The sequence below is a fragment of the Vicugna pacos genome, chromosome 10 (assembly GCF_048564905.1).
Source record: "Vicugna pacos chromosome 10, VicPac4, whole genome shotgun sequence".
In the NCBI taxonomy this organism is placed as follows: Eukaryota; Metazoa; Chordata; class Mammalia; order Artiodactyla; family Camelidae; genus Vicugna; species Vicugna pacos.
In genome coordinates this window covers 69,594,607-69,610,646 of record NC_132996.1, presented here as the reverse complement: position 1 = coordinate 69,610,646, position 16,040 = coordinate 69,594,607, and the positions used below count along the sequence as shown (strand labels likewise).

The 16,040-nt window shown below is 48.5% G+C and overlaps 1 protein-coding gene across 1 annotated transcript; it reads right to left on the bottom strand.

Annotated features, from left to right (window-relative positions):
• Window positions 1-198: 198 nt before the first annotated feature.
• BBS1 (Bardet-Biedl syndrome 1) lies at window positions 199-15,644 on the bottom strand. The gene is made up of 17 exons (XM_006210665.4): window positions 15,560-15,644; window positions 15,140-15,216; window positions 14,992-15,026; window positions 12,316-12,588; window positions 12,147-12,193; window positions 11,965-12,003; window positions 11,773-11,845; window positions 9,886-10,017; window positions 9,022-9,128; window positions 7,463-7,583; window positions 7,133-7,291; window positions 5,983-6,052; window positions 5,391-5,549; window positions 2,749-2,882; window positions 1,588-1,722; window positions 774-860; window positions 199-537 (listed from the first exon to the last, which is right to left on the bottom strand). The coding sequence occupies exons 1-17, from the start codon at window positions 15,604-15,606 to the stop codon at window positions 451-453; spliced, it is 1,782 nt and encodes a 593-aa protein (XP_006210727.1). The 5' UTR covers window positions 15,607-15,644; the 3' UTR covers window positions 199-450.
• Window positions 15,645-16,040: the final 396 nt, after the last annotated feature.

Here is a 16,040-nt window from a genome sequence, read left to right as displayed (position 1 = left end):
ACAGGGGGCTAGTTTCACCCATGAAAAGCCTGATTGTCCCAGGCCAGGACCTAGCCAATTGGCTTGGGCCTGCAACAGCTGCAGAGTGACGTGCCCAAGGGAAGCGGCAAAGAAGTCTGGGCCTCTGCGCCTCATCTCACCTTGACCACTTCAGAACTCTTCCTTCAGACCTGGGTGTGGTTTCTGGAGAAAAGTGGGGAGCACAGAAAAGCAGCAAAAGCCCTGGGAGAAGGAAGGAGCTGAACCTCCTGGGTACTCACTGACCTGGGGCTGCAGGTCACCCAGTGGTCAGGTGGTGAGAAAGGGGCACTTAGGAGAGGAGAGGGAAGCTGTCACTCCTGCACACTGCTGCGCGGGGAGTGGGCCTTGCGCCACTGACTGTCCGGCCCGGTAGAAGGGCTGGATCTTCCTGGTCCTGGTTCCACAGGGGCTTTTACACCAGCCCGGGGGTCAGGCAGCTGCCAGCCCCTCACTCATGGGCATGTTGATATGGGCACTCAGCAGGGGTGCACTCTGGCCTTCTCGAAGCACCAGAACCTATGGAGAAGACACTCATGGTAGTAGGGAGTATTCTTCCTTTGCCCTTGCCCCTGAAAAGGCCAAGCAGAGCCTGGTCTGCACTAGCCCTAATGACAGGCCACCAGGACTCTGTCAAAGGGGATGAGGCTGGGAGGCCTCTACTGTGCCGACACCCACCCCGTCTTGGCAGCCAGCGGGGGGCCTTGTCCACAATCACTCTCGGTGTCCTCAAGTAGTACCAACGGGCAACCTACCTTGATAATGTCTGAGATGCCCTTGTCACTAAGACTCTCCACAAAGGTCTCCAGGGGGTAGCTGAGCCCTGGCACCAGCAAGGGGACCTGAGTGGGGACAAAGTGGTAAGGAAGTCAGGCCTCATGCCCAGACAGTGTCTGGCAGATTCCAAAGCACTCTCACACCTGCTGTCTCAGCTGAATTTCAGTGTACCCTGGCAGGGTGGGCATGGATGACAGGCCCATTCAAGGAGGGCAAGGGCTCAGTGGGGGGAAAGAATGCCCCAGGGATGCATGCATGTTCATAATTAAACCTAAACCTCTTTTTTCAAGAGGAAAGGTAAAAAACAAAAAACAAACAAACAAAAAAACCCCAAACCTCTTGACCCCTAACCAAGTCCAGGGCTATTTCTTTCACATCCCAGAGTCTTTCTCAGTTTCTGGTCCTTCCAACTTAAAAGAGTCAAATCCAGACCTGGGGAAAAACCAGGCAGGCCCCTAACTCTGGAAGATTCTCCTTAGGGCAAAGAGAGGCTCCAATTCCTGCTTCAGGAGTGGTGGGAAAGCAGGGAGGGCTCTGGGAGAACCAACATGCTTCTGAGAGAGACACCGGCGGGACCTGGACTCTCACTGTTCTCCCAGAACCTTCTGTGTGTCTCCGAGCCCCTCACAGGCTGGGAGGAAGGCCTTGGGTGCTCTTCCCAGGGCCCCTGCCATGCCCTGTTCTGGTCTGTGGCTGCAGCCACTTGCCAGCTCCCTCACCTCTGACCTGTGGGCATTAATCAGGCCCCTCCCCCCTTTCTTACTTCATGTCTCAGTAAGGTGGGTCCAGTACCTTGAAGAAGGCTCGGGGCAGAGCATAGAGCACCTCGTTGTACAGGAAGCAGACCAGCAGCCCCAGGATGGGTCGGGCTGTTGAGGTGTTCTGCAGGTGAAGTGTGAGCTTAAAGGTGGGGCCCAGGCCCTGAACCTGTGGAGGGGGTGAGGTGGGGGAGAAAGCCCTTAAGACCTAGTTGCCTTGGGCGCCGAATACAGTGCACCCTGGCCCTGCCCACTTGCTTCCTCATCAATGCCCTCCAGTCATCTTCCTCCAACTGCTCTAACGCTTTGTCCACCTGTCCCTCAAAAGGCACAGAACCCAGAAGGCTGGCTCCAGGTGTACGGGGATCAACAAAGGCCCAGATTGGAGAACGGGCTTAACAGAGGCCACTTAGCCAGTTGGTTGGAGAGAAAGCTGGCTGGGGAAGCAGGTCCCAGCTCCCGCCTGTGTCTGCACCACTGCCCCTGCCCCTCTCCTCCCAGGGCCTGGCCCACCGGCACATCTTGTCTTATGGCGGCTCAAAGATCTCACCTTCCTCCCTCTTACCTTTGGTTGCTCTGTAGCCTTTTCCTCTCTATATCTATCCACTTTCTTTAGGGAAAGAGAAATCAGAAACCCAACTGGGTCAGACAGCACACCTCAGGGACCCATTCAGAGCTGGTTGGAGCCGCAACCTCAAGGTCACTTGTGTCTGAGTGTAAGGCCTCCTCATACTCCCTGTGTCTGTGCTGGTCTGAGGATGGCCCCTTCCCTCTACCGGGCAGCCCTAACTCCCTGGGCTGCCCGCAGTTACTGAAATGAACAGGTTTCCTCCTGGTACCACAGCTGTAAGAGTCCCTCCAGGCTCTTGGGAAGAAATGCCCCAAGGTGACTACCTGTGTACCCTGCCCCAAGTCTGGGGGCTCGTCTGAGGCACAGCATGGAATGAGGGAGCTGGAGACAGCACCCCACTCTGTGGCCAGCCAAGGGGAAGAGGCAGCCCGGGAAAGAGAAGGTGAGAGCATTCTCACAAAGGAGGACACAAGACTTGGTCCTTGGGCCTGTGGGAAGGTGAGAAGGAAGCACGAGGCCTAGTTGGCTTGTCATCGGCTCTGCGGCTAAGGGGTTCCTGCCCACCCCTGACCTCTAACCCTCTGGCCCTGAGGCGGCCTGACTCCCCAACACCTGACCGCTCACCACAGCGTGCAGCTTGAGTGGCTCCCGGGCCGTGGCAGATACAGGGCTCAGGCTGGACTCAAGGGCCTGCACGTAGGCACGGGCGGCCCGGAGGCGCAGCAGGTACAGGTCTGCCTGGAAGGTCCGGTGCATGGCTGAGGAGGAGGGACACAAAAGGCTGATGCTGGAGGTGGGGCGGGAGGAGGGGGCACGGCCGAGGGTGGTAGTGCTCCTGCTCAGGCTGCGGGGGAGAGACTGCAAGTGGAAGGCACAGTGGGCAAGGTCCTCAGAGACTGGGAACATGGGAAACATGAGGACCAAGTTCCCACAGCCCAGCCTTCTGCTGACACTGGATGCTGCAGACCACTTCCTGCTTCTCCTTCCTGGTTCTCCCACCACCTGGGTGCCCACACAATCTCAGCCTCCTTCACTGGTTCCTTCTATTAAGGGCTGAGGTTCCCTTGAGTTTTGTCCTTGGCCCTCTTCTCATCCTCTGCCTTCCTTGCTGCACAATCTATGTCCTGCCTTGGCTGTGACCACCCCAAAGAGGAACCACCACCAGCTCCTGAGGGCAGGGACTCACCACTGCCGAGTCCTTAGTGCCCAGCTCAGGGCCTGGCCCATGTTCACATTTGGTACCGTGCACCATACCTCAGGCAGCTTGGAGCCTGGCCTGCCTGCTGCCTCTAACTGCCTGATGGTCACCTCCACCTGGACATCCCATTAACACCTGAAGCTCAACACTGTGGAAACCACCCTCATTTCCCTAACTCCATCACAGCATCCCCCTCCATCACGTCACCTAGGTTCACCCCTCACATCCAATCATTTGCCAGGATTGGATGACTCTTCCTCAAAGCCACGTCCAGAGCTCACTCCCTCCCCTCCATCCCCACTGTCTCCCCTTTCCAGACTGAGCACCTTGCTCTGCCAGTCTGTCCTCGCTCCTTGTGCATGTGAGGTGTCTTCGGCTGTTCAGAAGTTTGATGTCTTTATGTTACTCCATCCTTTAACCTTTCCTTTTTCCTCTAGTACTTTCACGGTTTATTTTTAATTTACCCAGAACTAACTTTTCTGTTTGGTATGAGGTAGCATTCTAATCTTTTTCCTATAAACAAGTTGTTTTTAATTGTGTTTTTTGGACAGTCTCTTCTTTCTCCACTAATTGGAAATGACACTTTTATCATCTACTGACTTTCCACACATACAAGAGTCTGTTTCTGGACTTCCTAAAGGTGCCACTGATCGTATCAATTCTTACACTGATACCACAGCTGCTAGTTCCTACAGCTTCATAGTTCATTCTGCTATGTGATGGGCTGAGTCTCCTCATTCTAATTTCTCCCAAATTTCTTAGCTCTACTCTTAGAATCAGCTGGTCAAGTCCACAAAAGAAACCCCAATGGGATTTTCACTGTAACTCTGCTAGGTTTCTAGGTTAATTTCAGAAGCTGTTAATTAATTAACAGCTTTACAACATTACGTCTTACTACCCTGAGACTTGGTAAGTCTCGTCATTTAAATACTCAGGTGGTCTTTTCTGTTCTTTAGAACAGTTTTATAATTTTCTTTATTAGACTCTGTATGTTTTCTTGTTACATTTATTTCTGAGGATTTCCTTGCTATTGTAAATGGAAACTTTCCATTATATTTTCTAACTGGTGACTGTTGGTATATACAAAAGCTACGGATTTTTGCATATTTTCATTCTACCTTAGAGAACTTCCTATTTATCTAATATATCCATCACTTCCCTTGGATTCTCCAGCTTACAACAGCCTGCTGCTATTTTCTTTATCCTCTAATTCATCCTTTAAACTGCAAGCAAGATCCCTTTTAAAGACAGAGGTGGTTGAGTTACTGTATTTTTCTGCTTAACGTCTTTCCCAGCTCTCCACTACACAGAATAAACCAAAACATTTGAACTTTGCATTTGAGACCCTTTTGGAGCTGGCTGACCTGCCTCTCCAGCCTCCCCTCTGGCCGTGGAGCCTTCCTGCAGCTACACGGCAGATGCTGTGTGAATCCAGGTAGGGCCCTGTGCCTTCACCCAAGCCTCGGCCTCAATTGCCCTTCCCTACCCGGCTCTGGCTGGTGGACTTGTAATCATCTGTTAGGCTCAAATCCAATCTCATCTCTCTCTGAAGCCCTCCCCAGTCTCCCAGGCAAACATACCCTCTCTTCTGTGCCTCAAAAGCCCTTTGCGGAGACTTCTACACCTGTCACGCCACATGAAGTTAGTGAGGTACACTGAGTTCTTCAGGTAGGGACTAGCCTAATTCAAGGCACCTGGCACAAGGCCTGGCATAATCATAGGTATGAATGAACGAACAAAAGAGCAGTAAAAACTGAATATGGAAAGGAAGAACCTTAATCAAATTCTACTTCTCTCACGAGAATTTCTGCATCTAGAAATGACTGCTCCCTCCTCTGAATTCTAAGAGCTCTCACCGTCACCCACAGCACTTTCCAACTTGAGGCCGGGTTCTTTGTTGGCAGGGTGTACCTCCTAGGCTGTCCCTGGGCTTCCAGAGGACCAGATCCACCTGGTTCACCCCAGTCTCCTCCCACTGCTCAGGGCACCCAGATGGCATTCACCCAGTTTCACTGTTTTGGAGCAATGCGGGGAGAGGAGGAGGAAGGAGCCAGTGTTTGAGTCTCACCGGTGCCAGCTTCCCGCTCTCGCAGTGTCTGATCCACATAAAGCCGGGTCTTCCGGGGCACGTTGAGCTTCACGGCCTGGGCTGGCGGGGGGCCCGCCTCACCTGCCCGCTCCGCAAACACTGCTGTACGCTTCAGGATCTTGATAATCAGGCCACCACCTAGGGAAGGGGACAGACATAAGCAGGTTTGTCCTCCCCAGTTCCACCCCACATTCCCAGTCTTTCTTCCCCAAACAGCCTGTCTCATAACAACCCATTACTGTCTTCCTGCCAAGACTCTGAAGGAATGAAGTGTGTCCTACCATTCATTCATTCATTCATTCAGCAGTTATTTACTGACCACTGTGATGGAAGATGCTGGGGATATTGGAGTGAACTGGAGACACAGCCAGGGCCTGGCCCCTGGGTAGCGACATCAAACTGCTGAGCTGTCTCCAGTGAAGGCGCAGTCCCGGATAGGACATGTGTCTGCAGGCCTGGCTTTCCAAACCCAGGCCCGCCGGTGTTCCACATCCACCTTTTCTTTCCCAGGATCCTTCCTGCCCCACTGACTCCCAGCTCTAAAACCCTCACCAGCTCTGACTCGCCTCACCTCGTGTAGTCATGATGAGGGTGTTATCTTCCCGCCCGTAGCGGCCAAAGCAAAGGCTGGTCACTGCATCCTGTGGTGGAAACACTAGGGTTTAGTTGGGCAAATATCTCAGCGAGGGGAGCAAGACTCAGGGGAGAGCACGGACAAGACTGGGAGAACCAAGATATGAGGTAACAGATGAGATGTGAGGCAAGGCCTGGGGCAATGCTGCCTCTGAAATAGTTCCTGTATTTTTAATCTCTCCAATCTCACTGCCACAGCCATAGTTCCAGACTGAACATTTCTGGTTTTTTAGGGTCAGCTCTCTAATAGGTCTCCCAGCCCAGCCTTCCTCCCTATTCTGTCCTTCACACTGCTGCCTCTGCTGCCTTTCAAAAACACAAATATGATCATGTCTGTTCTCTGCTAAAAGACCTCTGATGGCTTTCGTCCTTGTTATTAGGACATTCAAGGCCTTCCACATCCGACTCCAACCTGCCTTTTCTATCAGCTCTCTTTACCCTTTCCCCATCTCGCACACCACCTACTGCCTGCCCTCCCAGCAGCCTGTGGTCCAAACCAGTTGCTTTCAAATTTTATGTGACATAGGACACTTTATACATACATGTAAACAAAAGTCTCTAAACTTCTTTTTCTGGTTGCTGGTTGTGGCCCATTAAATTGGTCTGATGACTCCAACTCTGTGTTTGAAAAACTGGTTCAAATTCATCAAACTACCTGGATTCCTTTATCAAGAATACTTATGGCTCTCAGCCTTTGTTCATGCTATTTCCAGTCTGGAATATTCTTCCTCCATTTAGCCACTCCATTTATTGAAGCAAACGGAGTTCCATCCCCATTTATCCTTCACCACCACCCCCAGTCACCAGGCTGCCTCTGTGCTTTTTCAGTGCTCTGCTCTGCTTTAGTCTGCCTTGTGTCTGGATTAGCTGTGTCTATGGCTGGCTGTCACCTCAGACTGTAAGCTCCCTGACAGTAAGGATTCAGTCATTGGTTTATCCTTCCAATACAGTGAATTGTGCACATGAGATGCTGAACGAATGTTTTCAAAACGCACCAAAAGTTCAGGGTGGCAGGTGGAGGGGGATCAGGAGAGGCAGCTGAGAAGCCCCAAAGGTGGGAGTGGGGCCAGGAGGAGTGAGCAGCTCACCGGCGTGCGGATGACGTTGAGCAGGGCCTTGTCGTGGTATATGCGGACCTCTCCATTGGCCAGCCCGGCCATGACGGCCTGCAGACCCCGGGAGCACTGCTCCAGGAGGTTCATGGTCAGGATGGCTGCTGGCATCTGCACTGTCCACAGCCTCTTACCCTGGGAGGGAACAGGTAAGTGTCTGCAGGGTGCTCAGGGCTTTGGAGTGGAAAGAAGGGATATCTGGAGTTGCTGGGAAGGGAACACCAGAAGGGCTCGCTTGCTAAGGGGGATGGAGGAGACACGCGTGCAGGGACTGGGGTAGGGGAGGTGTCTGCACGGAGGCCACACCTTGTGGGTGAAGCCATGCAGGCTGTCTTGGTTGCTGCCCACCACCAGGACCTTGTGTACTCGGACAAGCCCCACAGGCTGGGCGCTCAGCTCGATGCAGTACTTAGGGCGCTTGGAGTCTCTGTGGAATAAAGACACAATGTCCCAATCCCAGAGCGACCCTCTCTCCTTCCCTGGCTGACTCTCCTCTTTCCAATCCCCACAGATTGTCCTGGAAAAAACTTTGGCCCAAAAGCAGATGACTGTGGTATTACTTCAACCTCTATAACTTAGTAGGTGCATTACCCTGGATAACATGAAGTGTGGGTTCCCCCCTAGTCTTCCTCCCAACTTTACTACAGTGATTTGTGTGATAACCTGGCATTTAACAGTTTACAGTGAATGTACCTCAGGTTAGACGAAGTAGTGGACTGACACAGTCCATTCTAGTAATTACCAGAAAAGCATGAGGTACTTGCTCTGTGTAAATGCACTGTTTTCAGTTTCCTGGCGTCTGAATCTTAATTTCTCTTACCCAGAAAGTAGGGATAATTCCTGTATGTCAATCACAGGCTATGGTCCACCTTTCTTTATCACCAAGTCTAGGCCAACATCTCCCATCTGATGACCCATTTGAGAGCTTCCCACTGGTCTCTGGGACTCCTTCCCATCTACCCTCCACCCAGCAGAGTAATCTCTTAAAAATGTAAATGGATCATGTCATTCTTCTGCTTAAAACCCCGTAATAGTTTCCCACTGCACTTTAGATAAAATCCAAAATCTTTACCATGTCCTACCAGGTTCCGCAAGAGCCAGCCCGGGCCTCTACACCATCTCTTGCCCACCAAGCTTGAGTGCACAAGTCTTTCCCACCTAGAGTTTGCTTATGTTCTCTCTGCCTATAAAACTCTTTCTCTACTTTTTGAACAATTGGCTCCGATTAACCTTCAAGTCATCTCCAAAGACAGCATTTGCTGATCACCCTGATTCCATTATTTTTACTGAGCCTGTATTTTTCTCCATAGCATGCATCCCATTTGCAATATTATCTTGATTTTAATATCTGTCTTCCCACAAGAGCAGGGACTATGTCTCTATTTCGTTCATCAATATAGCCCCAATATCTTATACAATGTTTAATACATAGGAGGAGCTCAAAAATATTTTTCTTTCTTTTTTTTTTAATACAGTCAGTTACAATATGTCAATTTCTGGTGTACAGCACAAAAAATACTTCTTGAATTAAAAAAATGAATTTTAAGAAATATCAAACTAATGTATAAAGACATTTCACATACTTATAAAGCAACAGAACAAATATGAGAGACTATTTTTATTTCTTCTAATATCTGACTGCATTGCTCGTGTTACAGCCACCCAGCCCAGTCTCTCACTTTGCCAGGCCCCATCGCACAAGCCTGCAGATATCCCCCTGCGCTCAAGGGCTCAGCCTCCGACATGACGTTCTTGGCCCTGTCCATTCCCATTCCAACCCCAAAGCCCCTGCTCATCCCGCAGACCTTGAAACCACCAGGTTTCTGAGATGGTCCTTCTAGCCCCAGAGACCACGGGTGTATTACCTTCTCAGCATATAGATGTTCCCGTTACGGCAGGCAGCGGCAAGACGGAACTCTACATCAAACTGACCAGAAACTTCCAGAAAGACGGGGACGCTGGGAAGGCTCATCTGCAAGGAGAAAACTCAAACATCCCAATTTCTCTGGAGCCCCAGCCCTTCCCTAACCTGAAGTCAGTTGGTTCCTTGCCTGAAGTCCCCACTCACACCCTGCTGGTCACAGTTTAAACTTGTACAATTTTCTGGAGGAAAACTTGGCAACATGTAACAAAGCCTTTAAGTTTATATCCTTTGACTAAATTATGCCACTTCCAGGAATGCACCCTGAGGAATTGTTTAGATAAGCAGGCAAAGATGTTTGGGCAAGGAAGCTCAATGTGGGGTGTTAAAAATAGCAAAAACCTGAAAGTAGGTGTATAAGAGGTGACAAGGTAAATAAATTATGGTACATCTATATAACCGATACTGTGCAGGCTTTGAAAAGGCTGGTGTGGTTCTATATGCATATGGAAAGATATTGATAAGCTCCTGTTATGTGAAAATAGCAGGTTACATGATCCTACAGTCATTTTTGTTAAAACAAAACAAAACAACAAAAGACTGTGTAAAGTTATATATCTGTGTCTAAATATGTCTGGAAAGATTTATGCCAAAACTTTTAATAGTAGACATCCCTGGATGGTGGGATTTTTGGGTATATATCTTTTTCTTTATGTTTATCTACATTTTACAATTATACAATTAATATACAATTATAAAATACAATTGACATGTACTACCAAGAACTGGGAGCAGGAGATATGGGGGAACAGGAGGAAGGAATGGAGCTTGGGCCTTGGGTGTGCCCAGGACCAGGCCCCACACTGACCTTGGCCAAAATGGTGAAGGCCTCTGGGTCCAGCACCAGAAGCTCCTTGCTCTCAGTGCCCAGCACCAAGCAGGACACAGCATCCTCATCAGCCAGGTTCTTCTTTAAGGTGGTCATGGTGGTGATGACTGTCTGCAGAAGGACTCCAGGGGTCACCCAGGAGATCCCCTCATGCCATCCCCCCAGATACCCCAAGAACATACCAGGACGAAAGAGGGCAAAAGAGGAGGAAGAATATCAGAGATGTGACAGATTTATATACAAAGGTGTTCATTGCAACAAACCTAACTTTCAAGCAAAAGAGGATTAACTCAGTAAATTACAAACTATCCTTGTGATCAAAAACCATGCAATCATTTACAAAAATCACATTTAAAATAACAGAAGATTCAATGACAGGGAGAATGCTTCTAAAGTATTAAGAGAAAAAAATAGGCAAAAAGTAATACAGAATTATCCCAGTTAAAAAAATATAAATAGAAAAACATGCTGGAAGGCTAAACCCTTAAATACAAACACTGGTTATCTCCGGACAAGGAAATCACAAGCGATGTTTAATTTCTTCATTGTGCTTTTCTACAATTTCTACAGTGGGCATACGTTCTTTTCTAACTGTGATTGGAGAGCAAACAAAATAGAAGAGGATGATCCCTTTTTAAGGAAATTCTCCTTTGGAAATAATTTAGCAGGATTAAAATGTTTCTTTGGATAAAGCTGTTCATTGTGTGATTATCTTTATGATTAAAAAGAACAATGAGGGGGGAGGGTATAGCTCAGTGGTAGAGTGCCTGCTAGCATGCATGAGGTCTTGGGTTCAATCCCCAGTACCTCCATTAAACATAAATAAATAAATAAACCTAATTACCTGCCCCCACAAACAAACAAAAACAAACAAACAAACAAAAAAAGCAATGACTCTCAATGCCTAGTGGAAGGAGAAAGGTTACAGAAACATGGATGTGAGTGGTCCCCAGTCATGTAACTATGACACATACTTGGAAAGACTGCACCCCCCCACCACAAAACTGCATCTTTCAAGCAATACTTAATTCATTTCCTGATTTTAGAAGTACTCAAATATATTGACAACTGTGGATCTGAGCTGCTGATCAGTGGGAGAGAACAATGTTTCTCACAGAACTGGTCTAAGGCTAGCCAAAGGCTGAGGCATGTGTTGGTCAATGTGTTCAGCTCAAGTGGACTCTATAGGAAGTGGATGGTTCCCACGAGGCTCTCTGAAATGCAGAGGACAGCTCTGGGAGTCCGTCCTGCACCAAGAGTCAGTCCCGAGGTTAGGAGCCACTGGAGTTCATCAATAAAGCCATTAAAATCATAAGTAAGGAAAGTATTACATGAATAAAGGGAGGCATTTCTTTTCAATGCACTGCATGTGAACAGTTATACAAACTGAATTAAATAATGAATAATCAATGAAACAATCAAGGGGCCACTAAAAATGGAGTTCTAAAGACCAATGCTCAAGATATAATGTTACATACAAGGGAAGCAGTATATAAAAGCATATTCACGAAGGAAGTATACCAAAATGGTAAGAGTGAGTCCCTCTAAGTAGTGAGATTGTATATTTATATTCTTCCTTTATATTTCTCTTTATTTTCTTAATTTTCTCCAATGAGAATGTATTTACCTCCAAGACAATAAAAGTTATAAAAAGTTATACAACTACATATCAGTTCAAAGCTGTCACCAATAACGGGAATGCAGAAGACCCTGCAGCCTTGTGACTATATGTATGCAGCACAGGCTAGAAGGAAAACTGTGAAGTAAAACTAGTCAGGTTTGGCTTTAGAATTTACCACCATTGCATGGTCTTTTTAAAAACTGCCTGTATTTTTTGTAGGGAAGTAAGCAGAGAAGGGACATTACCTGCCGCTTGATGGACTTGGACTTGTGCTGGTTCACAAATGCCTCCATTTCACTCAGTTCCAGCTGCAGAAACCTGGACACACAAAGAACTGACATCCCTGTGCCCTGGGCTGGGTGCCCTCCACAGGCCACTCCACAGCCACTCCCTTCCCCGGGGGCTTCTGGAGCCCTGGCCCTCCACAAGGCCCTTACCTGAGTGACTGTACAGATAAAGGCACCTCTGCCTTCTCCCTGGAAGGAGAGGGACCATCACAGCTGCTTTAGTTGAGGAGCAGGGCCTGGGGTCAGACAGAAGGCTCCGGGATGAAGGAGCAAGGGTGGGGGAGGGAGAGAGGGAGGGGTTGGGGTGTATGAAGGGAAAAGTGGGCTCTTACCGGATGCCCTCCAGCATCTCCTTCAGGGTCAAGGGGTCAATCCGGTCCTGTGCCAGCATGGGAAGAAGGTAGAGCCTGTGAGCTCCAGAGCCAGGCAGGAATGAGGACCCCCCCCCCCCCCCGCAGCTGCCATCCTTATCTCCTTGTTCTCATCCCCCACATCACTCACCTCCTTGGCCTGGTTCCAAAGGTCTTGTTCCAGGGGGTTTGGAGGCAACTGGGGCAGGCTGAACTTGAAGTAGGGCCTAAGATTCTTATACACATACACACAAGGGCCTGACGCGAGTGCCAGAGCTGGTGTCCGGGGCTCGTGCTGCTCCATGAGGAAGGTGACAGCAGCGGCTGGCAGTGCAGGTAGTGGGCTTTCACTCAGCACTGCGGGTCCTTTAAGCACCTTCAGGCGGGGCTGCTGCCCCCCTGGGCCAAGGTCTCCCACTACCAGCTGTAGAGAGAGGCTGGTTTATTCCAGGCTCAGGGTCTAAAGATCCCTCTACTGTCCCTCCTCTTGGGCTTAGTTTTTTTGATGGTGCACATTCATACAAGTTCACAGTGTACCATAGGGTTGGGGAGGCTTTGCAATAAGGCTTGCAAGCTATGTGACTTTGGGAAAATTGATTCAACTTCCTGAGCCACAGTTTTCCCACCTGCAAAATGGGACTATCTACCACACGACACTTGTAGTGGAAATCAAATGAGATAATGAATTACAGAACCTGGTGAGTGCTAGTCAGGAATAGGTGGCAGCGGATGTTTTCATTATTCATTCAGTAAAGATTTCTTCCGGGCTTGCTCCATGCCAGGCACTGCCTAGACAGGGTGGCGGTGGCTGAGGTCAGTGAGGGGCCTGAAACTCCTATCTGGGCTTCTGAGGTCTGGCTTCCATATGGGAACAGAGCTAAAGATGCAGAATCAAGCACACAGAGAGGAGAACCAAGCCCCTCAGCCTCTATTTTTCACCCTCCAAGCTGCTGCGGCTGCCATGCAAGCCTGTGCTCCTGAGTGAGGCCTTCAAGGCCCCTCTGATCTGGTTCCCCACTTGTCTTCTGTCACCTTCCCATCCACACTATGTTCCAGCCAGAATGGGAGCTGCCACAGAATGTCTGGATTCCGAGCTTGCACAGTGTCCCAGAAGCCACACCAGGAACTTTATGCATCCTTTCATTTAATCCTAGCGACAACCTCTGAGGTGGGTACGATTACTAGCCCCATTTCACCAATGAGGAAGCTGTGGCTCAGAGATGTTAGGTAAAAGTCACACAGCTAGTTGGTGGTAGAGCTGGGACTTTAACCTAGATATGTATGAATCCAAAGCCAGTGGTCCTAACTACTACTTTATATTGGCCACAACTTTCTAATTTCAAATTTCCTCTTTCCAAACGTGCTGTGAACTTCCAAGCCTCTATACCTCCACTTGTGCTGTTCCCTCTGCCTGGAAAGCCTTCCCCTTCCTCTCTTCCATGCCTTTTAGTGCATTTCATTCATCCTTTAACACCAGTTCACATGTCCCTGCCGCCTACTGCCTCCACATAGAATTCACTATTCTCTCATTGGTGCTCCCATAATACTTTCTATATATTCTATGTTAGGATCCACTCATTTACCCCCAAAATTTATATCAAGTACCTAAGATTGTACCAGGCTCTGGAGTGGATGCTGGGAGTCAACAGTAAGCAAACTCACCATTAAAAACGTTATTATATGAAAACATTAACATTTTACTTTAGTTATTGGGTCTGTGATTTCTCTACTCTTCACTGCTGTCAGTCCAGTGCCAAGCATACACTAGGTGTTCAGTCAATATTATAAATGAATTAAGGACAGTATCTATATCTCTTTCTGACTATGTATGGATTCATTTCAGATTTTAGTGTCTGCACAACGCCTGACACACAGTAGGGGTTCTCTGTATGCTTGCCGATTGTTGAATGCTTTACGGATAGGAATTTGGGGGCAAAAGCCACCTAACCCTACTACACTCTCCACATAGGGTATGATTCCCTTCCAGCTGCAACATAATACACCCATTGTGGGTTCACTGCCCTTGGCGAGGGCTGATCTCTAATGGAACAAACACACGACTAGGAAAGCTGACAGACCTAGGTCTGCCACTTTTTACAAACTTAGTAAATTTAGCCTCTCAGAATCTATTTTCCCATTAACAAAATAGAGATAATAATACTTACGTACATGAAAATGCCTCAAAGAACATCCAGTCCAGAAATGAATACTCAATATATGTTAACTCCCTTTCTGTAGCCCAATATATTCTCAACCTTTTTAAAATCTGTGCTTTTAAAATTTTAATTTTTTAATTTACATTTTAGTTATTTGTATTTTTAATTAAATTTAAAATTTAACCTTTTTATTGTGGAAAATTTTCAGTCATAGACAAAAGTAGAGAGACTCGGATAATGAATCCCCAAATGGCCATCATCCAGCTTCAACAATTATCAGCTCATGGTGAATCTTAAAATCTATGCCCTTTTGATAAACATAAAACTCTCACTTTCCTCCCTTCTACTTTCCCTCTGGAGTCTAACGGCCAACCCCCAACCAAGGGATGTGCCCTCCCAGCAAAGAATTACGTTGTTAACAAAAATAAGAGGCTTTGTCGTAGTAGAGTCCCCAGCAGCATTCTGTTTTGCTTTACTTTCTGCAGTCTGTATTATGATATCGATAGGTTCTCTTCACCTTCCACATAAAGATAAAGTTTAACACTAAATGTGTTTTTTCAGAGTACACATGAATTACAGATTATGCTGAGCTTATTTGGAGCCATCAGGAAATCTCACCTCTGGTATTCCCTGGCCACCCAATTCTCTTTCTACTGGGGCGATATGCTTACCTTGTACTCCCCATCCCCGTGCAAATCTGCCAGCGCTGGAAAACACAAAAGGACTGTAAGCCAGGGTCTCAGAACCCTAGAGGCTTCACTACAGAACCATCGTGATTCCGTCTCCCCAGAACCGGGGTTCCTGGTCCCAGAAACTCACCCAGGCATGCGGAAAAGGTGTGGATGTTGGCCATGGGGTCGTAGTGTGCATCCAGCCATTTCGAACTGGCCTCATTGCTGGGAGAGGAGGGAAAGAGTTGCGGGGGACGGAAGACGAATCCCAAAGGAGAAGAAAACTGAGGGAGCTGGTCTCTAAGAATGAGGTGTGTAGGGAGCTCTGAACTGGGGATATAGAAGGTCTGGGTCCAAGTCCAGGTCCCACCACTGGCACACTGGGTGACCTAGCGTCACTCACACACCCACCCATTCACTCCTTGGGCCCCAGTTTCCCTATTTGCGCTCTAAGAGCTCTTCAAGGATTTCTAGCGTTGCTGAGAACTGCAGGAGCCCAACATCCCGGGGACCAGGGCACCCTCTTTACATGTATAGGAAAGGAAGCCTCAAGAACCCCAGGCATCACCTCTCAGCTCTGCCGCTGTCGGAATCCGACGAAGACGCGGCAGCCATCTTCGCAGGCGTCGCCCTGGCAACCGGCTCTGGCCGACCGCCGCGCAACACCCAATAGAGCCCGGGTTTGGGGAAACGCGCGTGTAAAGGTTCCGGGAGCTCAGCTTTCCGGCCCGGAATGGTGAGGCCTACATGCGGAATGAGCTGGCCTCTGCTGGGTTTCTACTTGCTGAGATGCAAGCCCTCATTCCAGCTCATATCATTTATCTTTGATCCTTCCCAGCAGCAGTTTCTGGGCCTTGCAATCTCTGGGTCAGCGACAAGGCCCTCTGGCTTCCATGCGTGGAGAGGAGACTTTCTAGCGTCTATGAACAGCAAAACTAACTCTTCCTCTCTTCATCCTCACGGTTAAGCCGGTTGAAAAGGGGATATGTCCTTTCTTCCCTCCTCCCTCTAGAGGTCCAGGCTCAGAGATACAAAACACAGAGCTTAAG

Excerpts from the sequence above, each read along its gene's own strand:
- BBS1 (XM_006210665.4), bottom strand. The coding sequence starts at position 15,606 with ATGGCTGCCGCGTCTTCGTCGGATTCCGACAGCGGCAGAGCTGAGAG. Across the intron at positions 15,217-15,559 it reads GACAGCGGCAGAGCTGAGAG|CAATGAGGCCAGTTCGAAAT; the intron begins GTGATGCCTGGG and ends CTCCTCTCCCAG. Across the intron at positions 861-1,587 it reads TGCCCCGAGCCTTCTTCAAG|GTCCCCTTGCTGGTGCCAGG; the intron begins GTACTGGACCCA and ends GTCCCCACTCAG.